Consider the following 25,120-nt stretch of genomic DNA (forward strand, 5'->3'; position numbering starts at 1 on the left):
AATATTTTAATTTTAAGGTTTTGAAAATAGGCCTCCCATGGATCGGCCCCGAGCCCCATGTTACGTCAACTGATAGTGAAGTCTATGATTCAGCACAGACCTCTAAAGGATATTGTATATTCTTTCTTCCAAAGAAAGAAAACAAATCTTACCGTGTTTCCAAACAAGCAAGATGGATAGCAGCCTAGCTTTAGACACGTCCTAAACTAATGAGTGACATGAATGAGTGACACGACACAAACACAAATTACAATATGAAAATGTCACGCTTTGTGAACATATGAAAGAAAGTATGTCTTATTTTTGTCTCGACAACTACTGGCATTTGTCTCGTTATGTTCTAGTCTCCCAAGCCACGTTTTTAGCCCGTCACCGTGACGTCGTCATGAAAAAATTGTTCGTCAACGAAATATTTTCGTGATCGTCATTGTTGACAAAAACAGCACTGCTCCAAATGAATACGAAATGACTTAAACTCAACAGGAGGTAACCAGTATATGCCCTAAAATGAACAGTGCCCACAAGACATGCGCTATGGTTTCAGTGCGACTGACAGCGCTAGACATCCGATGAAGTCAAAATGAATAATGACAGCCAGTGAGTTAACGTAGATGCTATTCTAATAGAAGATTTTGGTAGCAACCTGTTGGTTCCTTTTTTTTAACTGTGAGACCGTTTTAAAACGATATATATAATAGCAATACCGTTGGGCTACAAAGTATCGCAATATATCACTTTTTCAATTTATTGTCACACCCCTAATTTATGTACACTTTATCTACATCTATATGTACACTTACACACGTATCATATGAGAGTGAGAGAATGAATGTACAGTGTGTATTTTAAAAAAATATTATTTAAACGTTATTTTATGTATGTTTATATTAACAACTTATTTACATGTTTAAAACTATTTAATGTTGTAACTAGAGCTGTCCCGACTAGTCGACATAGTCAACGTCATCGATGACGTAAATCCGTCGACGGTTAATGAAGGGTTATAAAAATGTATGCGTGGAAAGTTCAGAATGTCGGATGCTCTGTATGCAAGCGGAGAAAGCAGCACAAAGCCAAAAAAGTGCACCAGAGTGTCCAAAACATTGACTTATTTCAAAGAAACAAAGGAGGGTACACTCTTGTTCCTGTCTCTTCAATGCAAAGCTTGGCTGCACGTCTGCCGTGAATAAACACCTAAAGCGCCGTCACCCAATTTGTAAGTCCATCTAACTAACTAACGACATGTTTTATTGAAGTTGCTAAGCCTGTCGCGATATGCAATGAGTCCATTTATCGCACGGCAAATAAAAATGAAGGCGGTAATTTTCACGGCTGTCTGTTATCGCTGCGCGCGTGCGTGCTGATGGCATATGAGACTCCAGTTCCTTTCTCTTATCAACACGCTGTAGAATTAAAGTTCAGACATACAAAATAAGAAAACACATCTATATTAAACACTGTAACGTTAGCACTGCTACACTGAGGTGAATAGGGGGAAAAAGGCAACCTGCTTTAGCCTGCTATAAAACATTGGCAGTCGTCTTGTGAAAGCAAACTTGCGGTTAAAAGGTGACACTTCAAACATGAAAAATCGCAGGTTAACAGCATTTGCAAACGAAAAAAATGAAAAAAAAAAAAAATCTATTACTGACACTACATGCAATGACAAAAAGTTTTTTTTTTGTTTGTTTGTTTTTTTTGCGGAGTGTAGCTGAAGTTAGCTTTTTAGCGAACTTACTTCCAGTGAACATTTCAAAATAAAAGTATGTCATGTTCGTCATATAAATAACGATTTCTTGAATTAATCCCACACACTTCAGGATTCAGATTCTACACTAAGAATACCTTTAAAATGACACCCTTTACGAAAAATCTGATTGGCAATGAATAATTATTATAATACTATTATATATAGTACTATACTATAAAATTCATGCTAGGTGTTTTTTAAGAATTGTTTTGAATCATGTTGGAAAGGCAAAGTCAGTGTTCTGAATCTGTTTACATTCCATTCATTTGCACTAGTTAATTCTATCAGCATTTGAACTTATTTGTGATTTATTATTGTTATTTACGTGTTTTTTTGTACTTTAATAAATCATTTAAGTGTTCCAAAATGTTTTTGTGAATTGATAAGCGTCAACAGAAAATTCATTGCAAAATTAGTTTAAAAAAAAAAAAAAAAAGTTTTTTTTTTTTAATTATTAGATTAGTCGACTAATCGTAAAAATAGTCGGCTGACTAATCGGGAGAAAATTAGTCGTTTGGGACAGCTCTAGTTGTAACGAAGGCATATGCATTTATAGGGTTTTATGTATACTTATTGATATTATATAAAGAGTATTCACACAAAAGTTAAAAATAGCGGGGTGGTGACACTTTTCATTTTTTTCACTTTACGCAGTCGGTTCTGGTCCCAATTATCAGCAATAAGTGAGGGATCACTGTATTATTAAAGTTTATATTTGTCCTGGTTTATTGCTCTTTGGTGTTCTGCTAATACTCCTTTTTAGATGACAACGCAAACCCCTAACGTGCAGCAAATGAATATATAACTCAGAATAGAAAAGCTCAGGCTTGTCTGAGGTCTTTGCAATGTGTAGGTAGGTGGGCCGAACAAAAGCCAAGCGGGGCGTCGCGCTCAATCTCTCTGCTAACTGTCAAAGAGTGAACAACCATCAGTAAAACCTTCAAACAGCTTCTCATACTTAGGCACGCCGCTTTACATGAAAGGAATATTAGACTGTCCTTTTTTTTTTTTTTTTTTACTCCCGAGACTTGCCGCCCGACTACTAGTTCCCGCCACGGAAACCCCACACGAAGCCTATATGTGATATTTATTCCCTGTGAGGTGGACGCCAATTGAACGCGGGCATCAAGCCTGGTGTCGTGAGTGCTCAAACTCTTCCAAGAGCATTCCCTGGACAGGAGGACACATGCAAGGTGTCTTGCTTGATTGTCCTTATTTTGTATTGTGACAATAGGAAAGATTTTAATAAAAGGTTATATAACTCATTGGCTTCCAATGACGGCACTAGACGTCCAATCCATTTTGACTGGGACAGGATGGCAGAGAATGGTCAGTAGCACTGAAAGATGAGCATTCACAGCCAAGACTCCCAGTTAAACAAATTGGAGGTCTATTGTTGTCAATGGCAGGCAATGAGGTAATAATAATTATCCCCCCAAAAATTGGATGAATGAATGTTTTTAGGAATTAAACTAAATAGATATTTCAGTTTAATAATAATTTAAACGAAAGAATAAAAGTCCACCTTCAATAATTTCTTTGGTCAAAACAATATTTACCTTTTTAAAACAAAATTATGATTTTTTTTTTTTTTTTTAATTAAACAAAAATGTAAAAGTTTAATAAAAACATTTTTAAAAATTAAAGAAAAACTACGGTACTTGTTACATTTAAAGAAGTATTTTAAAAAAAATCTTAATTGAATAAAATCTATATATATTCTTAATAAATCGTAATCCTAAATAGAGACATGCAGTCATACCTCGGACAAATAAGCCCTCAGGCTGGCCCCCAGGCTGTCGGTGGTGCTTAGCCCGGGCGGCGTTAGCAAGCGCCGGGTGTACACGGGCTGCCCGGTGGGCGTGACCGGCCGACTCCGCGACCTCCTGAACCCGCCGGCCTCCTTGTGAGCGTAGAAGCCCGAGCGCAGGCTGTTAGGCGTCCCGGGCGTGTGCGTCCTGCTGCCAGGGTTGCTGAAGGCGCGAGCCCTGGTCGGGCGCGGGGACGCCGAGCTGGGACTGATCGGGGGGAGACCGGCGCCGCACGCCTTGCCCGAGAGGCCGCCGCTTGGCGAGCGCGACCCGCATAGGAAGCTGGCGAGGGGCAGCGTGTCAGGGAGGCTCCGAAGGAGACTGCCCCGGACCGGGTTGTTCCGACTGCATGACTTTCCCGCTTCCGCCAGCTTGGCTAAGTCCTTCTCCACCTCTGAGGGTACACATGCAAAATCCCAATTTTAGTAGTCGGTATATCAGTTGATTGCCGCCGCCTTTCGCCTTCAATGAGTTAATTTATGAACAAAAACAAAACATTAAAGTTGTTAAAACAGTGGGAGGGTTGTTGGTCAGTTTCCTTAGTTTGAGTGTTGTAAGCAGTACTGTGTGGTTCACAGCCCCCCAATCAAATGGGATTGGATGTAGGTGTGGGAACCTGAGGGTCCAAAGCTCACGATAACGATAATGTCATGATATGGCGATATAAAAAGTATCGATACATGGGTAAGGAAATCATTCTAAACAGAAAAACAAGCAATTTTCATCTCTCTGCTGTGAATTAGAATGAGTTTATCACGGGTAGACGTCCAATTCGTTTTAAGTTGAGATGTCCCGATCGATTGGGTCCGATCACGTCATTTTCAAAGTATAAAATATTGGCCATGCCTTTTTTTTAAAATATATACATATTTTTTTAAATCGTTTTCTAATTGTATTTAACTTTCCAGACATAATATGTTACACTCATCCAGAGTCTTTAGTTTAGGCTTAAGGTAGGGTTATCAAATTTATCCCGACAACGGCGGTAAAATTATTTAACGCAATTAATGCATGCGCTGCACGACCCACTCACACATTGTCGCGCCCAATCTGTAATGGCGCCGTTTTACCTATGTAGAAAGATAAAAGGCAGCGTAAAATGAGAAGAGTGAATTTTGGCAGCCTTTAGAGCCTTTTTTAATTGGCTAAAGCCTTACAATCCCTCTCCCTACGATTAGAAATATCATGGGAACCAATGTGGGGAAGCAAGGTGGCAATTGATCTTTTTCTTAGCACCTTATGTTATTTCCCAACGCAGAGAAGATATATCAATTGGTAGCACTACGCACGGTCATGGTTCCACTTCCCATCATACCTTTGGGCATGGCTACAGTATCATTTACTGAAAGCTCAACAAATACACTAGATGGCAATATTTAGTCACAATATACAAAGTCACAAGTCTTTCTATCCGTGGATCCCTCTCACAGAGAGAATGTTAATAATGTAAATGCCCTCTTGAGGATTTATTGTCATAATAAACAAATACAGTACTTATGTAGTGCATGTTGAATGTATATATTCGTCCGAGTTTTATTCATTTTTTTCTTAATGCAGTGCCAAAATGTATATGATCGGGAAAAATTATCGGGAAGATTGGAATTGAATCGGGAGCAAAAAAAGCAATTGGGTCGGGAAATATCGGGATCGGCAGATACTCAAACTAAAACGATCGGGATCGGATCGGGAGCAAAAAAACATGATCGGAACCCTAGTTTTAAGTATGTGGGATGGCAGCGAATGAACAAATGTCCACCCTCCCAGTTCAAATGAACTGGACGTCTATGGCCCTCATCGACAGCCAATGTCATGCAATGAGTTCATTTTGGAGCATTTCACGTCATTTCTTGTTGATGTTTGGTCATTTCCCGTTGATTTGGGAGAATTTACGGGTCACTTCCTGTTGATTTGAAAAGGAGGCGACCCAAGAATGTCCCCCAAATGCATGGGCGAATCCGAGCAAAACCACCAGAAGTACCCCATCCACCATTGCTAGGGTGTCGCGACCGCAGCACGTACAGCCAGCAGATGCTGGAGTTGCCAACTGTCCATTGAAAAACAGAATCGTCCCATGTTCAGAAACAGAAGTACGTGTCTCATATTCAGTGTTGTTAATCTTACTTTAAAAAAGTAATTAATTACAGTTCCAAATTACTTCTCCCAAAAAGTAATTGCATTAGTAACTCAGATACCTGAATGTAAGAGTAATTAGTTACTTAGCAAAGTAACTGGTGATTTTTTTTTTCCCTCTCTCAAAAAAAAAAAAAAAACACATGTCAAAGAATGTGAAGTTTAAAGGGTTTTTGGGACAACTGGCCCTTGCCCAGTTCTTTACCATTAACTTAAATAGACACAGAGGTATTGCGATAACTAGATAGTAACCTTTGCTATGTGTGGAAGTCATTTAATGTTGTGAATCAACCGTTAAAGTTGTTAAAATTGCTCCCGTTATTGCATTAGTTCCCTTCTGTCTACTTTCGACATGTGTAAGTTTTAAAACTTTCATCATTTAAAGTGATCCTCTAACTTAAATACATGTAAGCTCTAATAAACCACAATTGTTCTCTTGTACTAAAATATGTTGTTAGAAACACATAAAATGTTAAATCAATGGCAATATTTTATAATATTTAGTCCATATTTTGACCGTTAGTTGGCGCCATGGTTTGCGGGCTCGCAGTGAAGACGTCATTGGGATCTTTCCAAATGTGTAGCGTGTTCAACAATTGCTTATTGGTGCCTAAACTCGCGAAGTAAAATGCCACGATGTGCTGCTTTTGGATGCAATTTCCAGTCAAATGGAAACAAGGGGAGTGAAGTGAATGGTCAAGGTGGAATTATTATTTTTAGTGAATAAATGTGCATAAGTGGAAGCTTCTCCCCCTTTTTGGTCCCTGTATGCACGCATCCTACCCACCACGCGTTACAACTGGCGCCCGAACATTTTTCCTGGATCCTCAGTCAAGTAAGGGATCCGTCTATTTTCTGGGTCCGACGGTCCCACCGCGTCTGCAATATTGGTTTCGGATCGTTCCATTTTTTTTTTTTGATTCGTCGGTCCCACAGCGGCTTTTCGGATCAGTCAATTTTTGTGGAATCGACGTCCTGATCGCGGCTGCGACATTGCCATGGGATCGGTCTAATTCCTGAGTAAAAAAAACGCGGATTTGTATTATTATTGCTATCTTTTTTGTTGACTATTCTTCGTGGGAGTTTTCCCCAAATCATACTAAATAATTAAAGCACCATGGCACGACAGTGACTCTGACGTGGACCTTATAACAATGTTGGAGTTCGTCAGGGAATGCGTGTTTGCGTACTGCTGAGCTCCCGAGTGAAGAGTGGTCAAGGTGGAAATATTTTTTGTGAATAAATGTGCATAAGTGGAAGCTTCTCCCCTTTTTGGTACTTTTATACACGTATCCTAGCTACCACGCGTTACAATGTACAAGACATGGATTACACAAGGTGTGCTCTTTGGCCTGTACTGTATGTAAAGCACACGACAGCTATGGATGCTAACAATCTACATAATTATATTGGGATAAGTTTGAAAACGCAATATGCTTACCTTGAATATCCACTAATAAAACCGGACAGCATACACTCTTGCTCCCAACAGCACTCTCTTGCATCAACAGTTTTGCCCAACTTTTGTCTTATCAGGTATTTGCTGCACGCATTTTCCCCTGAAGCTCGTCTTGTGAACGACCGACAGTGCTGTCCTGCTCTTCACTTTTCAGATCTGGTTCAAATAAGAAGGGTAGAATTGACGACATGTTGGGAAAGCTAACGAGTGACACGCTGGAATTTCGGCAACGGGACTGGTGACGTCACGCACTGCGACGTAACAAGAATGGCGACCTATCACTTAAAATAATTTTACAAACTTAATTAAAACAAAAACATTATGAGAGGTTTTAATATCAAATTATTATAACTCATACTAACATTAATCTTTTAAGAATTACTTGTCTTAAAAATAGAGGATCCCTTTAAAGATAGATTTAAGTCAAGATTTTTCCGATTTAGGAGCATCTTAGATAAAAAGTTACTTAGGTTCGCTAGGAAGTTTCTCTACAACAGAGCCTTCCTGAGAAGTCTACTGCTGTAAGATGGCGGCTGTTTACTTACACATCTAGTTCTTTATACATGTTGTTAATGCCGCCGTGTCTGTCATTTGCATCTAGTTCTATATATATGTGATATCTACCGTAGCATCATGTGGGCGTAGTTTGTAGGCTATCGGCTACAGTCAGGTATTATTGGAGCCACCGAGCATCGCGTTTGCAATGGCGTAACAACTCCCTTGCCTCTCCCGACTCCTGCTCTGCTCTCTCGTCTCCGTGAGTCCGTCTCTCTCAGACTTTTCTCGCGTCATTCAACCAACATAGTAACGCGTAGTAACGCACACCTTTGCCGCCTCAGTAACGGTGACGGCGTTGTCAAGATGAGAGAATTAATTAGACTACTCACATCTGAAAAAAATAACGCTGTTCGTAACGCCGTTATATTCTAAAGCCGTTATTAACAACACTGCCCATACTAAGCTTACAAGGCATGTGCTCTTTTCTGTATTTACATGAAAATCGAAAATCATCTTTATCTTAAAAAATAAAATAAAACGTTTTACATGCACTCATTCACTAGTACTGACACTCAAGGACCTCCAATCCAATAAAACTCGTAGTTTAAACGGATCGCACGTCATGGGCCGTGTCGTTTGTAATCCAAATTAGCGTCATTTAAATCAAGGTAACACCACATTTACTTCATTCCAACGTGAAACAAAACATGTCATCCTTACTTTCTTGGAAATATTCACAGAGAACTCGCCAGATGATTCATCCACTGGGCAAAAAAATTGCGGATAAGAATCGACTCGGTGTGGGCTGTGATGCTAATATTTACACATTCTCTGAATCATGTAGCTTCCGCGAACAACAAAACCAATCACCCCGTTGCTTTAGGTTGACACGTGTTGCTCTCAAAAGCCTTTTTTTCCCCCCGCTTAATGCACCAGAAGTGACTCAGCCAACACTGGGCTCAGTTTTTCCCCACCAAATTGTTGATGCTTTTGTTTGAGATCTTGGCTCCGGCTCGCGGTTCTAATGAGCGTGACTCACCGGGAGCGAAACTTTAGACGCTACGTGTGACGTTCAATAAACAGCGGCAACGGGAAGAGGCCGTCAGCGGCTTTGCGCAAACACGCAATTACAAAATTAACTCAAATTTGTTATGTCAGTAGTGGACAGAAGGAGCGGCGCGATGTCATTCGAAGTCAAGACACCACCATAAATGCTTTAGCGTTAACAATTGTCGATATATAGGTCAGGATGTCATTCTACAATACAACTTATAAAATAAAAGAAAGCTATTTTCATCCTTCTGCTTTGAATAGGAATGAGTATCACTAGTAGACGTCCAATTGGACGTCTATGGCTGTCAGTGGCAGCAAATGCAAGGCAATTAATTCATTTTGAGGCATTACAGGTCATTTCTTATTGATTTTCGGACATTTCCTGATAATTTTGGGGCATTTATGAAGGCCTGCTGCGGTAACAAATTTTAGTAGGCGATATACAGTGGTATGAAAAAATATCTGAAGCTTTTGGAATTTCTCACATTTCTGCATAAAATCACCATCAAATGTGATCTGATCTTTGTCAAAATCACACAGATGAAAATACAGCAGACTTAAAGAGCAATTGAAACCAGTTTTTACCAAGACAAGTTTAAATGCTCTGTCCGACTGTCCGCGTGCACTGACGTCAACAGTACAGTGGTATGAAAATGTATCTGAACCTTTTGGAATTTCTCACATTTCTGCATAAAATCACCGTAAAATATCATCTCATCTATGTCAAAATCACACAGATGAAAAACCTGTGTCTGCTTTAACTAAAACCAACCCAAACATTTATAGGTTTTCATATTTTAATGAGGATAGCATGCAAACAATGACAGAAGAGGGAAAAATAAGTAAGTGAACCTTCTTCCTATGGAGACTTAAAGAGCAATTCAAACCAATTTTTACCGAACAATTTAAGTCGGGTGTGTGCCCAATCACTGATGAGTGGTTTAAAGCTGCCCTGCCCACTATAAAACACACCTGGTAAGAAATGTCTTGATGAGAAGCATTGTCTGATGTGCATCATGGCTCGGTCTGTGATCAAGGATTGTTAATTTGTATAAAGCTGGGAAAGGATACAAAACCATCTCTAAAAGTCTGGATGTTCATCAATCGAAAGTCAAAGAAGTTGTCTACAAATGGAGAGAGTTTGGCACTGTTGCTTCTCTCCCAAGGAGTGGCCATCCACCGAAGATGACGCCAAGAGTTCAGCGCAGAATACTCAGAGAGGTAAAAAAGAACCTTAGACTGTCGGCTAAAGACTTACAGAAATCACTGGCACAGTCCAATATCTCTGTGCATACATCAACTATATGTAAAACAATGGCCAAGAATGGTGTTCATTGGAGGACTCCACGGAGGAAGCCACTGCTGTATAAAAAAAACTATGTTGCTCGTTTAATGTTTGCAAAAAGGCATTTGGACACTTCACAGAAGTTTTGGCAAACTATTTTGTGGACTGATGAAACCAAAATTGAATTGTTTGTGAGTAACACACAATGTCATGTGTGTGGAGGAAAATGGAAAAGCTCACCAACATCAACACCTCATCCCCACTGTGAAACATGGTGGAGGGAGCATCATGATTTGGGGCAGTTTTGCTGCCTCAGGGCCTGGACAACTTGCAATCATTTATGGAAAAATGAATTAAAAAGTTCATCAGGATGTTTTGCAGGAAAACATGACGCCGTCTGTCAAACTTATTTTTATTTTTGTTTGCATACTACATTAAAATATAAAAACCTGTAAATGTTTGGGTGGTTTTAGTTAAAGCAGACACTGTTTTTTCATCTTTGCGATTTTGACAAAGATCAAATCACATTTGATGGTGATTTTATGCAGAAATATGAGAAATTCCAAAAGGTTCAGATACTTTTTCATACCACTGTATGTGAGAAACCTAACATCATTTTTGTTCTCTGCCAATTAGAGCCAAAACGACTGTCATGTTGTCCAGCAAAGGGAACATGTTAGCAAATTTGAAGCCAAATTATTCATTGCCAAACAGATTTTTCATAATGGGTATCATTTTAAAGCTATTCTGAGTGTAGAATGTGAAGTATGTAAGATCAAATTTAAAAAAACTTATTTACATGTTGAACACGACGTGATTTTGAAATGTTCAACGAAGGTAATAGATTTTTTCTTTTTTTTCGCATCGTTTGCGAAAACTGTAAACCAGCGAGTTTTCATGTTTGAAGTGTCACCTCTTATGATTAGTTTGAAATCGAAGTAGGCAATTGTAGAATTTCTGTATTTTGTTCTACATAAATAACTTTTTATAATAAAAAAAAATACCCCATTGTTATAGATTGAGCTGTCTTGGTTGTGGTTTTCTTTTACTTCTCTTTGCTCTGCAATATTTGTTTTTCAGTGTAAATATATCCAATTTGACTGGGGGTGATGGCAGTGATCGACCCTACCAGGCAAAATGAATTGGATGTCTATTGCCGTCAATGGCAGCTAAAGAGTTAATACTTAAAGATGAAAATTCATTTGTAAAAAAAAAACGAAAAACATTTCACGGCTAATCGCGAGGCGACAACGCAGGTCGCCGCAGAACATGGAACATATTAGCGGCTAATAAAGGCTCCGAAGCGTCCGATTAGCCCGTTCAGATGCCCGACGGGAGCCCGACGTCAAATGAAAGCCATGTGAAGGCCGTCTACGTACGCAAAAAGATGAGTGCGAAACCCGTGCTGGGTGGCTATTGTGTGAGCAATATGCTTCAAATAAGCTTGGTATGCTAAAGGACAAATAAGAAGTTTTTTTTATAAGGATATAAAGGAATGTGGTCGTCTTGGTTGAGGGGGCGCATGCCGACATTCCCTGCGGAATCCCGCGCGGGCTTTCATGGGATTGATAAAAACATTCCCCAATGTCAACAGGCGCCCGTGTGACTCTTTGTTCTGCTTTTTACATACTGTATAGTCAGCTGCGGACAAGGTTTGTTTTCATTTGATGTTGCATTCCTTGGCCAACGAGAGGTGGTACGATACAGTACATACATGATTAATACATGAAGAGGTCAATCAAAAAGTCACCTGGCTGCAAGATTATTACGAATAATAATATACCTGAGTTACATAGTTGAAAATTTGATAGATTCAGTCATCCCAGGTTCTTCTAAACTTATAGGGGGGTCTGCTCAGGTGTCCTATCTGGCGATGTATCGTGATACTTTGTACCCCAAAAGTTTATCGATAATGCTCCTGCCAAGAATCGATATATCGTTTAAAATATGCGTCACTGTTTAAAAAAAAAAAAAAAACTCAACTACTGTCTGTTAGCTTGTTTGGCTGCCATTGAAGGCACTAGGCGTCCAATCGCTTTTGATTGGGAGGGTGAAAGATGGATTGGACGTCTAGCGACAACAGTGGCGCTGAAACGGAGCATTCAAAGCAAGTCTTTCCAGTTTGGGGGGCATTTACAGGTCACTTTGTGTTCATTTTAGGGTATTACAGGTCACCTTCTGTTGATTTTGGGCAACTTCCTATGTGGGGACATTCCCGGGTCACATAATTTTTAAGTAACCCAAAATCTGGAAGTGACCAAAAATCAATATATTGTATGTTGTAGAATTATTTTTGGACTCATGTTTTGATAATTATTCTATCGCCATATCGTGAGATCATCGTTATTGTGAGCCTTGTTTTGCAGGTCGTATTGTATCATGAGGTACCCATGGGTTCTCACTCCTGTGCCAGATTGTGTTTTCAAAAACGAATAGATACATACTTAGGTCACCTTAGATACCAGATTTTTATTAACTGGAAAGACACCTCTATTATCTTATATGGGATATTGTTTGAAATGAAGAAATAGACTCATCAACTCAGATGCCATGTTGTTCAAAATCAACAACGATATACTTTGGTTAGCTCAGGTGAAAGATTGTTATTAACTAATAGACATAACCTTACATGCCATATTGTTAAAAATTACCCAGAGACGTAAATTATCCCATGTAACATATTTTTTTAAATTGATACTTTGGTCATCTCGAGTGCCAGATTGTTATGAATGAATACATATGGGCAGAGTTTGACTTTTGTGGGAAAACATAGTGGAAGCAATAAAATTAACTTACAAAATAAATGTATATATTGGGGCTGTAGCTATTGATTATTCAAGTAATCTTAATCGATTTTTCAAACTATGAAGAATTGCACTTTCATTTCACAAAAGCAATGAATGCACTTAAAGATAAATTAAAATACTTGAGCTTAGCCTCAAACGGTATTTTAAAAAAAAAATGAATATATGAGGATTGAAGTACAACAAAAGAATAACTGGCTAACTTGCACAGCAAAAGTCCACTAGCTTAAACCTACAACCTTATGTTGGTCTTAACAGTGAGCAGCTGGATCCAGCCATGTTAGATGAGTTGTGTGTTTGCCACTAGAGGGCAGTGTATCCACCCAAATCAATAAAACTAATGCAAACACTTTCAAAACAAACCATTACAACGTCACTAATTAAATGAATCCCCGAAGCAGCAAAATTTGAGTCAAAGCTTTTTTCTCATCGGATTACTTGAGTTAATCGATTAATCGTTCCAGCACTAATATATACAGTATATATTATATATGACGGAAAACACAGACAAGAATGAAAAAGCAGTTTCTGCTCTTGCACTCCTCTTTAAAAGAAACTGCTGTATTTTAAGCCAAAACAACTGTTTTGTTTGATAGAACAATATGTCTATATGCTGCCATAGCAGATTCATGGCGCATTAAGCCCCCGAACTATTTTTAATTTGTCCATTTTACCCTGAAAACCCCCGTTTACGGACGTTGCGCAACCGCTTTTGTTTTAACTCAGCCAAACAACTAAGGTAACTAACTGTATTTATTATTGAAAATGTCTGTCATTTTTAGCTTAGAATCATTAACTGATGTGTGATATTTCGTTTAAAAAAAAAAAAAAAAAAAACGACTTTAAAAAATGATTCACTCGCATGTTTTAAACTTTTAAACAAATGACGTCACAATGAAAAAAATGGCGTCTGTAAAAGAGTCACAGATATCTACCTCATAACTATCACTTAATTGTATTTTTTTTGTGACTATCGCATTTTCTCCGATATGTTAGATGATAAATAATCGATCCAAAGAAAGAAAATTGAAAAAAATGTTTAAAGGGGCAAATATATGAAAAAGAAAATCTCGATCACTCGTTGATGTCTGTGATTTCTGCATCGCGACCCTTGTTATACTGACATGTTATACCCTTAAAATCCCCCAAAAATCCAGCAGTGGGCATTCACAACTGTGTCTTGACACTCAATGATTCACGCTACATGGAGTTTTTGGATCGAAACAAGGTAAGTACGCGATAATATCTTGTTAAAGTCATGGCGTCTGTAATTCTGCTCTCGCGTGTTCTCGCCTCCAGATAGGGTTTTGCTGCTTAAATTTTTTTTTTTTTTTTTGAATGCCCTCCTGTTCAAATTTTTCTTCCCCCAGAAAATAGAGATTTTAAGCTTTACAATGATGTATCACACATGCATATCGGACAATTTTGAAATTTGGCCAAATTGGGGGTCTCAGAGCGGGACTTAAAGTCACCTGAGTGTTTTCCGCCATATACATCTTGACACTGTTCATGTTCAATCCCCAATTCAAGCTCAGTTGTTGTTGAAGCCTTTGAAAGCTTAGGTGTAAAGAAATTCCGAATATCCATCTTGCCTCCTCAGGTGTAGTTTTGGCTAGGTTAAGCAAAGCAAAGAACAGTCTCTAAGATGCTAGTCACATGATCTGTTCGAAACATAATTTGGACCAATTATGAAATACTTTGTGGGATTCTTGGTCATTTCATTCAGTTTTGTTCTTTGTTTTTTTTGCTTTACAACTTTTATCGACAACATTTTACCAGCTAAGTCTTTATTTTAAATTCATATATAGGTAAGTCAATTACTGTACACGCAACGACATTTTTTCGGCCCCCAGGAAGGCGTACTGCCCCGCCTGCCCTCTCTCAACCGCCGCTTTTGCCTTTGAATGAATAGCTATCTGCCTCAGCCACCTCACATGCCATATTGTTAAAAATGATTCCACCAATAGAGCTATAGACCCTACTCACCTACGTCACAAAATTACGTGTCGCTGTATCCGGCCGCCATATTGTCCGTATTTTTTAGACCTATTCTCATTGTTTTCAGTTAGTCGTGCAAGTTATAGAGCAATTCATGGAAGCCCCGGTGTTATCTGACGCTGTAAACTCATTGGATGCGTTGCATAAAAGGCATTATGTGGAAAAGCTTCAGTTTATCCATTCGCCAGATCCATATTTGATGCCTAAATCGATGTTTTTCGACCCGCTGTCTTCGCCCTCTTTGCCTGACATCTGCTACCCTGATATTTACAACTATCTTGTCCACACAAAATCAGCCTATTCTCACGAAAGTTTGAAAAACTTTAAGAGCTTGGAGGCTTATAAATACTTCGTTGCTGGTTGGGTGAAACAGGTCCTCGTCCACGAAAATTCAGCAGGAATCTATCTTGTGCTCGGGAAGGTGAGTTACGAAATTTTCAATTCAAAATCTTTTGTTCTTGCTAACATCCACTGTCAAGTCTAATGTATTTCATGTCATTTGTCAATGGAGCTAGGGCTTTTAATGTTTATATGGTTTAGCGATAGCACTCTCACTACATACATATATAATATGTAATAAATATGAAGTGCGATAGCACTACTCCAGATTGTCCCTAGTTGAATTTATTTTTTGGCTTTTGACCTCAATAGTGAAATTGTAAATTAATTGTATGACAACTGTCTTATTATCCCCTTATAATTATATATTTTCAGGTAGTTCATTCACAACGTCTGAGTGTATGTTGTCGGCGATTAGCCTAGCAATGATCTTAATTGTGGTTGTCAGCCCAAAACCCTCTAAATATATATTAAATCCATTTTACCAGATATAAAATGACTACTACATAATCTGTGGTAGTCGTTTGGAGCCCAGTTTTCTCGTCGAATTGCAGCAGTCCATCTCGCTCTCCTCTCCGGGTCTCTCGGAATACGGTAAAACTTCAAGTCTCTCCATCTATCTTCTCTGTTTTTGCAACCGACCACCACACACGACTTCACCATTTTAATTATTAATGTTAACGAGCAGAAAAACACGCCATAATAGGAGGAATTTACGAAGCGCTAATGCATTAACATGACGAGTAGACGGACAACATGGCGCGGGGGCGTGGCTGTGACGTCACGTGAGTAGGGTCTATACCGAGACCAGCTTGGGTGTCAGATTGTTATTAATGAATAAATAGCCGCCTGAGTCGTTTCATTTGTCATATGCTTAAAAATGAATAGCGATACTGTAGGTGAAATGTTGTTCCAAATCAATAAATATGTAGCACAGGTAAAGTCTATGATCTATACTTGGTCACCTCGGGTGCCATGTTGTTTTCGTTGGAGATCCAGTGTTCTCCCTCGGGTTGGCCCAACTTATGGATGATTAACACTAAGGCACAAAGACACGTACCAGCTAGCTGCTTGCCCATGCTCTCCAACTCCTTGGAGAAGAGGGGGTCTCCCAGCAGCAGACCTCCAGTCCTCCTCGCTTTGACATCAGTGTCCCAGACAGACTGACGCTATCGTGGAGGCGGTAGGAGGGGCAGAAAAGAGGGAAAGTGATATATTAAAAAAAAGAAAACACTTCAATTAAGCTCCTTTCATATCATTTTCAGCCATTACTGGAAATATCAGAGCCGTGTCTGTTGAGGGCGTGGAAAAAGGGAGGCAGTTATTATTTTACGGGCTGTGTAAAAACCACAAGAGATGAAAGCGTATAGAAGCACAATATTGGCTTTTAATAGAGAGTACAAAAGGTAGAATTTTGATGTCGTTAGCGTCTCCGTGTGTGGTGTTTTGCGGTCAAATTGCACGCAACGCGAGCAATGAGGGAATCCCCCCACGCGGCGACAGCGTACCCCGCCGCACTCGCGCTCATGTCATCTTACAATTTGGACGGCGGTTCGATTCCGACGCTTTCAAACCTGGCCAAGGCGGCCTTCTTACGAAGGGGATGACGTCGTGCTTCGACGAGCTGCGGCCTCGCGGGCAATGCTGCCAAACTCGAAATGAAATAACGTTGAACAAAATAACAAGTGGGGCCGCGCGGTGTATCGCCAGATCGCCGTGGAAACGGAACATAAAGCGCCACAACAGCGTCTGCCTTCCATCACCCGCGAGGCCTTGCATCACGCTCATTTTCCTGCAGGCAGCGGACAAATGAGCAGTTTCCCCCTGGCAAGCTTGGTTTACGGCGCCGTCACTCAGTTTGATCCGGGCCGAAAAACTGGAGGGAAGTGGTTCTTTTTTGGACATCGGGGCATTTATCACCTTGGAGGGAAGGGGGAGCGGGCCAGACTAATAATAACAACCGTTAACAGTTTTTACAAGCTAAATTGAGGACAGGTGCTGTACAACATGTCATCATTTCAAAGAAATGTTGAATAATAAGCTGGGAAAAATTGAAACAACCACGTATTTTTGCCACTTTTTGAAAGTTGTTTAAAAAGAAATCGAAATGAAGTTATAATACAGCTGTAATAAAAGAAAAAAGTACACCATTATAAAACTTTATTTGGCAATAAATAGAAGCTCAAATGCTTTGAGTTTAATCATCATGAAACATAACATATAATAATAATAATAATAATAATAATAATAATGCACATACTAGAATGATATATATATATATATATATATATATATATATGTATAGCTTTCTAGTATTATTATTATTATAATAATGCACATACTAGAAAGCTATATATATATATATATATACACTAGAATATATAGATATGTATGTATAGCTTTCTAGTATTATTATTATTATAATAATGCACATACTAGAAAGCTATATATATATATATATATATATATATATATATACATACATACACTAGAAAGCTATATATACATAGCTTTCTAGTATGTGCATTATTATTATTATTATATGTTATGTTTTATGATGATTAAACTCAAAGCATTTGAGCTTCCAGTTATTGCCAAATAAAGTTTTATAATGGTGTACTTTTTTCTTTTATTACAGCTGTATTATAACTTCAGTTTGATTTCTTTTTAAACAACTTTCAAAAAGTGGCAAAAATATGTGGTTGTTTCAATTTTTCCCAGCTTGTATATATAAATATATATATATAAATATATATATATATATATATATATATATATATATATATATATATATATATATATACACACATACATACAGTGGGCTAATAAGTATTTAGTCAACCACCAATTGTGCAAGTTCTACTTGAAAAGATTAGAGAGGCCTGTAATTGTCAACATGGGTCAACCTCAACCATGAGAGACAGAATGTGGAAAAAATAAAAACAAAATCACATTGTTTGATTTTTAAAGAATTTATTTCCAAATTAGAGTGGAAAATAAGTATTTAGTCACCTACAAACAAGCAAGATTTCTGGCTGTCAAAGAGGTCTAACTTCTAACAAGGTCTAACAAGGCTCCACTCGTTACCTTTATTAATGGTACCTCTTTTAATTCATTATCGGTATAAAAGACACCTGTCCACAATCTCAGTCAGTCACACTCCGAACTCCACTATGGCCAAGACCAAAGAGCTGTTGAAGGACACCAGAGACAAAATTGTAGACAAGCACCAGGCTGGGAAGACTGAATCTGCAATAGGTAAAACGCTTGGTGTAAAGAAATCAACCGTGGGAGCAATTATTAGAAAATGGAAGACATACAAGACCACTGATAATCTCCCTCGATCTGGGGCTCCATGCATGATCTCACCCCGTGGCATCAAAATGATAACAAGAACGGTGAGCAAAAATCCCAGAACCACACGGGGGGACCTAGTGAATGACCTACAGAGAGCTGGGACCACGGTAACAAAGGCTACTATCAGTAACACAATGCGCCGCCAGGGACTCAAATCCTGCACTGCCAGACGTGTCCCCCTGCTGAATCCAATACATGTCCAGGCCCGTCTGCGGTTCGCTAGAGAGCATTTGGATGATTCAGAAGAGGACTGGGAGAATGTGTTATGGTCAGATGAAACCAAAATATAACTTTTTGGCAGAAACATAGGTTCTTGTGTTTGGAGGAGAAAGAATACTGAATTGCATCCGAAGAACACCATACCCACTGTGACGCATAGGGGTGGAAACATCATGCTTTGGGGCTGTTTTTCTGCAAAGGGGCCAGGACGACTGATCAGTGTAAAGGAAAGAATGAATGGGGCCATGTATCGAGAGATTTTGAGTGAAAATCTCCTTCCATCAGCAAGGGCATTGAAGATGAGACCTGGCAGGGTCTTTCAGCATGACAATGATCCCAAACACGCAGCCAGGGCAACAAAGGAGTGGCTTCGTAAGAAGCATTTCAAGGTACTGGAGTGGCGTAGCCAGTCTCCAGATCTCAACCCTATAGAAAATCTGTGGAGGGAGTTGAAAGTCCGTGTTGCCTAACGACAGCCCCAAAACATCACTGCTCTAGAGGAGATCTGCTTGGAGGAATGGGCCAAAATACCAGCAACAGTGTGTGAAAAGCTTGTGAAGAGTTACAGAAAACGTTTGGCCTCCGTTATTGCCAACAAAAGGTACATAACAAAGTATTGAGATGAACTTTTGGTATTGACAAAATACTTATTTTCCACCATGATTTGACATTTATTTTTGGTTATTATTGACCAAATGCTTCCAAAGTATGAGTAAAAAATCAATAAATTACTAAATTACAACAAAAGAACCCATAAAGTATGAATGATACGTTAAAATGATAATAAAATAATAATATCCCAATTGTCAATATAGTTGCGAGTAGTCTGATAATGACTTTTTAACCGATAACTAATATCCCGATATTTTCCAACTAAAAAAAAATCCGACACTGATTCATGTGGTCGTGCACTTCACGCGTTATTGCTAATTTTATTGCGATGCACTACTGAACGCTTTAATAATGAGAAATGTAACACCTTCAATGTTCAAGGTCAAAATAAACATTCTGTGAAAAATAAGAGAACAACTTTAACTGAAGTTATAGAAAATAAATCTTACATATAAATAATATAAATTGAAATGAGCCAAATTATCCATAATTAAATAAAAGGATTCATTCACAATCCAATCACGTTTACAGTAGTTACCCATAAGAGCCACTAGGGGTCGACCAAAGCATTACAAATACATGCAGGCAATCATAGGACATGCCAACGCAATGACAATTCTCAAGATGCATTTTGCTGGGCTTTTGCAGATTTAGGTATATTATTACTTTTCTAGTTTTATTAGTGACTATTTCTTCCTGGTAACGCAGTAGTTATATGTAATGAGTATTTGAATCAGAGTATGAGAGTAGTATTTATCCGATAACATATCCCAATATTGTTCAAAAAATCTGATACTGATATCAAACCGCTACCGATATATACAGTCGTGGACTTAACATATTATGGTGAATTGTATTGTGATGTCCCACTGAATGCTTCAGTAGTGATAAATGTAACAACTTCAAGGTTTTCCAAAAAAACATTCTATGAAAAACGAGAACTTCAACTGAAGTTATGGAAAAAGTGCCTATATTGCACCACTAGTCCTAGAGTTATTCCCAAGATGCATTTTGTGGTTCTTTTACATAGATTTTAGTATTTTATTACTTTTCTTAGTGACTATTTCTTTCTGGTCGTGCAGTGGATATATGTAATGAGTTTATATTTCATTATTTTTCTATGGTATATGGTTTATTATCATTTAATTTTTGCAACATGAATGCAAATGGTTTGCTCACATAACAAATCCGAAGCATCTTGGTTTGAAGACATCTATTGGTCAAAAAAACCTAACTGCTGTGCTAAGCTGTGACCAGCCCTTGTACAAAGTTAGAAGGCAGAAGGCTTCTGCATTCGTTTTGAAGGCAAGAGGCAAATTGGCCCAAAACTGATCATGACAACCAACATGGATAATATCCAATATCATTTTAAAATGTTTTTATCGGCCTATATTATCGCTTACCCGAAAATATCGGACAACTCTAGTAATGAGTTTATAATTCATTTCATTTTCACACCATAAAACAAATGGTCTGATCACATATCAAATTCCAAGCATCTTAGTTTGGAGACATCTAATGGTCAATAAACATAACTGCTGTGCTAAGCTCTGCCCAGCCTTATACAAAGGCAGAAGGCTTCTTCATCCAATGTCAAGGCAACATACATCTGGGCCCAAAACTGATAATGAAAATTTGATGTCGATATTATCAGATATCATTGTAAAATGCTTTTATCAGCTACCAGATAATATTGGACAACTCTCGTTGCAAGTGTAGTGTAGTGCATTGCCTAACTTTTAGATAAATGTGGGTTTTCCCCAATTTTGCTCGCCCGCCACACGGACGCCACTCCCATTACATAATTAACTCCAAAAATCATTTCTCTCACTCTCTCCCTTTTGTTTTCATAATTGCCTCTATCCAAGTGTTTCGACACGACTTTTTACGACGTTTTTAAATCCGACCTCAAAAAAAAAAAAAAAAAAAAAAAAGCCGAGACATGACTGCGTGTGCGCTGCAGATGCGGCGAGGCTCCACGCTAACTGGGAGCAGACCGAATCAAAGCGGCGGCCAACAACACACTGAGGCGTCGTTCGTAAATGAAAGAAAAGCTTTTAATAGTGTCTCGCTTGTACGCGGAGACCTGACTATCTCGCACCTTAGCTGCTAATGTGCACCATGTGCTAAACACAAGCGTGAACAGATTAGCAATTAAAGCCATTGACTGCGATAGACGTCCAATCTAGACTCTTCCTTAAAGGGTATGAAAGCACTAAGGGGCTGTGAGATATCAATAGAACCGTTATGTGGCAAGATAACTAATATTAATAAAGTTAACAAAAAAATTAATCGCATTCATGAGCAATTATCGAAAATAGATCGAAAATTACGAGCATTTCCGAAAGTATTCCGGAAACAGCCAAATGGGGCGGAGACGTCATAACAAGGAAACAAAAGGTCGAGGCAGGTGCCATCGTTGTTTATCGACGAGAGAGTTGCGTCCGTGTTTTATCAAAAAATCGCTAAAATGGTTCAAACCTGTCATGCTATGTGGTTTACAAATAGCCATTTGTCGCAATGTAGTACCCATGAGTTCCCGAACGCAAGAAATAGAGCTGGACTACGCAGACAATGAGTAAAGTTCGTCAGTGCAAAGAGGGCTAATTTTGCAGACCCAGCCTCCGGTACGGTTTTGTGTGGTGCGCATTTTACACCTGAAAGCTATACGAACTATGGGCAAATGAAATCTGGTTTTGCTAAGAAATTGCTGCTGAAAGCAGATGCGGTGCCCGGTGAAAGAGGACGATGACTGGCTCTGATGAGACCACCTCACCACCCCAGGCAAAGCAAAGGAGGGAAATGGCCAGAGTGAGTACTCTTTTATAATAAAAAACATATCACGCATTGGATATAGGACTGGACACATGTATAAATTATCGCTTGTACAATATATAGAACAAATCCTCTAATCCCATCCGTATTTGTTTCGGCTGGCAGAGCGAAAACCGATGATAGCACATTAAATGATAATTATTCTATACATTATTTTGCTGTCACAGTGTATCAGCTTCACAAAAAGAAATGCAAAACAAACCATCCGGTGATTCTGTTGCCGCCGGTGTTTCATCAGTGTGATTGCTCCCCTCAATGATCCTTTCATTAGGCTGCATTGGCTTTCGTTTGGGCTCAAATTGATAACCCAAAACACCAAAGAAAGGTTCATAACTCCTCGTCACCATTAGAAGAATGTTCGTTACATCGGATTCGTCGCTGCAAATAGAAACAAAATTGTCCGCCATCATCGCCGCCATTCAGTACTAAGCACTGAGCCGGTTGTTTCCCTATAGTGACGTCACGCACACAATATGCTAGATTTCCGGCATCTCGGGGGCGGGTCCTTTTAGCTTAACAATCGACCTGATTTCTATCATTTTCTCTGTGTTGCGATGTGTGTAATTACACGAAGTGGCATGATATGAATTCAAAAGGCATGCGCTGATGGATAAATGATGGAATATTAGCATTTCCCCAGGTGTTGTCATACCCTTTAAGGAACTCTTCACAGAGGATAAATAACATGCAGCGAAATGTCCAATCCGCTCTATCATTGTCAATGGAAAACAAAAGGTTAACCTTTTAAGGATACTCACTTAAAATACAAGGAATTAAAAAAACAACAACAAAACTTTAGTCTTAATGGGGGACCGAACCAATATTTATTTGATTCAGTTTTATTGTGCATTTATTAATAAACTATTAAAAAAGTACAGTCACATTTTTTAAAAAAAATCATATATATACATATAATAAGGATGAATAATTTTTAAGGCTGCAGCTATTGATTATTTTAGTAGCCAATTAATTAATAAACTAGTTAGTTCAAATAATCGAGTAATCAGATAAGGCCTCAAACGGTATAATAATAAATAAATGTGGATCTAAGTACAACAAAAGAACAATGTTATATATATAAAAAAAAGAAATCACTTACTTAGCAAAAGTACGCTAGCTTAAATGCTATAAAATGTTAACTGCTTTTTTTGTTTTTTGTTTTTTGTTTTTAAACAAAGCTCTTGACAAATGGTTAGAACACATATTACCTCAAAAACAGCTATGTAAAAGACATTAGCTAAAAAAACTACGCTTATATTGGTCTTAACAGGGAGCAGCTGGATGTAGCCACGTGAGTCCTATTCACTGTTGCCAATAGAGGGCACTGTATCCACTCAAATCAACAAAACTAAATGCAAACACATTCAAAACAAACCATTTCAACACCACTTTAAACTTTTTTCAAATTGAATTACTCGAGTTAATCGATTAATCGTTGCAGCACTAATAATTTTAAAGTTGTTTTAATTACCAAAGATGCTAGTATTATTTTATTCATTATGTTTTATTAATGCATCCAATTATTCAGATTTTAAAAATGAAAAAACACTACTCAATAATACATTTAAAATTATAATATACTGTAGATAGTTCTACATAGTACATTAATTTAGCTCCCACTTTGTCATTTCCTGTCATTTTCTAGGTGCATTTTAGCTAACTTATAATACTTTTCTCAACAGTTAATTACTCAAAATGAACAAAAGAACAATTAAAACATTTTTTGTTGTTGTTGTTGAATAACCTTTTGCTTCATAATGCTACATCACCTCATGCATCCGGCGTCACTCAGCTAACCGTCGCTAACACGTTAGCTCCCTTGCGTAACCGTTTACTAAATTGTATCTCAATGGCAGTGAACGAGTTAAAATCTGCAAGTGTAACTTACTGGCCTGCAGCCTCAGAACAAAAAACCCACACCGTCCCATAAATACATCATCCCATCACGTGAGACTTACGGCGCTAGTGGACACGCGAGACGCCGCCTCGCATTCCTGCAAGCGTCTCGCCGCCGCCGTCAAAGTGTCCACCCCGGGCGACGTGGCTGCCAGAAAGATGAGACGCAATTGAGGTGGAGGTGAAGTGGAGACTCGCTCAGGTTTTTGGCACTCACATGAGATGTCGGGAACGGCTTGTTCGGATACAGGAGGTCGCGGAGTTTCCTGGGATCTGCTGGTGGAGAGGCTGTCGCCCTGCAATCTGTCCACAAAACACCAAAGGATATTGTTCTATTTGTAATTGGTGACAATTACAATGTAGTGGGCTCCCATTAATTTGCGGTTGGGATTCAGTTGCAGTTGCACCCCCGAGACCCCCTAAATTCCGCCCCTGATCACAACTACAGTGGTACCGCTACATACAAATTTAATTCGTTCCAGGACCCGGTTTGTATATTCTCCCATAAGAATACATTATAATTCGATGAATTCGTTCCACGGGCCAAAAACGTCCACTAAATCCTTAATAAATACTGTACATTAAGAAATAAGGTACAATTACAAATAGCAATTATGCATACAACCAAGCAAGGAAGAAACGATAAGGGACAGTAACCAGAAAAGAAAAAAAAAAGAAACAACATGGGACTGAGATGGAATCAGTCTGTTTATATAACGGCTTCCTTTTTCGATAAGGCCAATAGTTATGGCTAGCTCGCGAATGTCCTGACGCAGGACACCTGAGTCATGCTTAGGTTAAGTTCGCATAAAGCTAGATTGTTTTGATATGTTGTTTTTCTGTAGAACCGTAAATGACACTTAATTAGTCATTTTACAGTGCAACTACATTTTTTCTCAGAACATCATTTTTCAAAAAAATAACTCAAATTAGAGTTGTTCCGATCATGTTTTTTTGCTCCCGATCCGATCCCGATCGTTTTAGTTTGAGTATCTGCCAATCCCGATATTTCCCGATCCGATTGCTTTTTTTTTGCTCCCGATTCAATTCCAATCATTCCCGATAATTTTTCTC

At 38.7% G+C, this 25,120-nt stretch overlaps 1 protein-coding gene across 4 annotated transcripts in view; it reads right to left on the reverse strand.

The window, feature by feature from the left end:
- c20h8orf34 (chromosome 20 C8orf34 homolog) overlaps positions 1 to 25,120 on the reverse strand; it is an 85,183-nt gene that overhangs the window by 10,365 nt on the left and 49,698 nt on the right. For all 4 annotated transcript variants that reach the window (XM_057823829.1, XM_057823828.1, XM_057823831.1 and 1 more), the window contains 4 exons: positions 24,264 to 24,349; positions 24,109 to 24,194; positions 16,188 to 16,296; positions 3,513 to 3,955 (listed from right to left, as the gene is read on the reverse strand). In XM_057823829.1, coding sequence (XP_057679812.1) covers positions 3,513 to 3,955; positions 16,188 to 16,296; positions 24,109 to 24,194; positions 24,264 to 24,349 — 724 coding nt within the window. The remainder of the gene's footprint in view (positions 1 to 3,512; positions 3,956 to 16,187; positions 16,297 to 24,108; positions 24,195 to 24,263; positions 24,350 to 25,120) is intronic.

The sequence above is a fragment of the Corythoichthys intestinalis genome, chromosome 20 (assembly GCF_030265065.1).
Source record: "Corythoichthys intestinalis isolate RoL2023-P3 chromosome 20, ASM3026506v1, whole genome shotgun sequence".
Taxonomy (NCBI): domain Eukaryota; kingdom Metazoa; phylum Chordata; class Actinopteri; order Syngnathiformes; family Syngnathidae; genus Corythoichthys; species Corythoichthys intestinalis.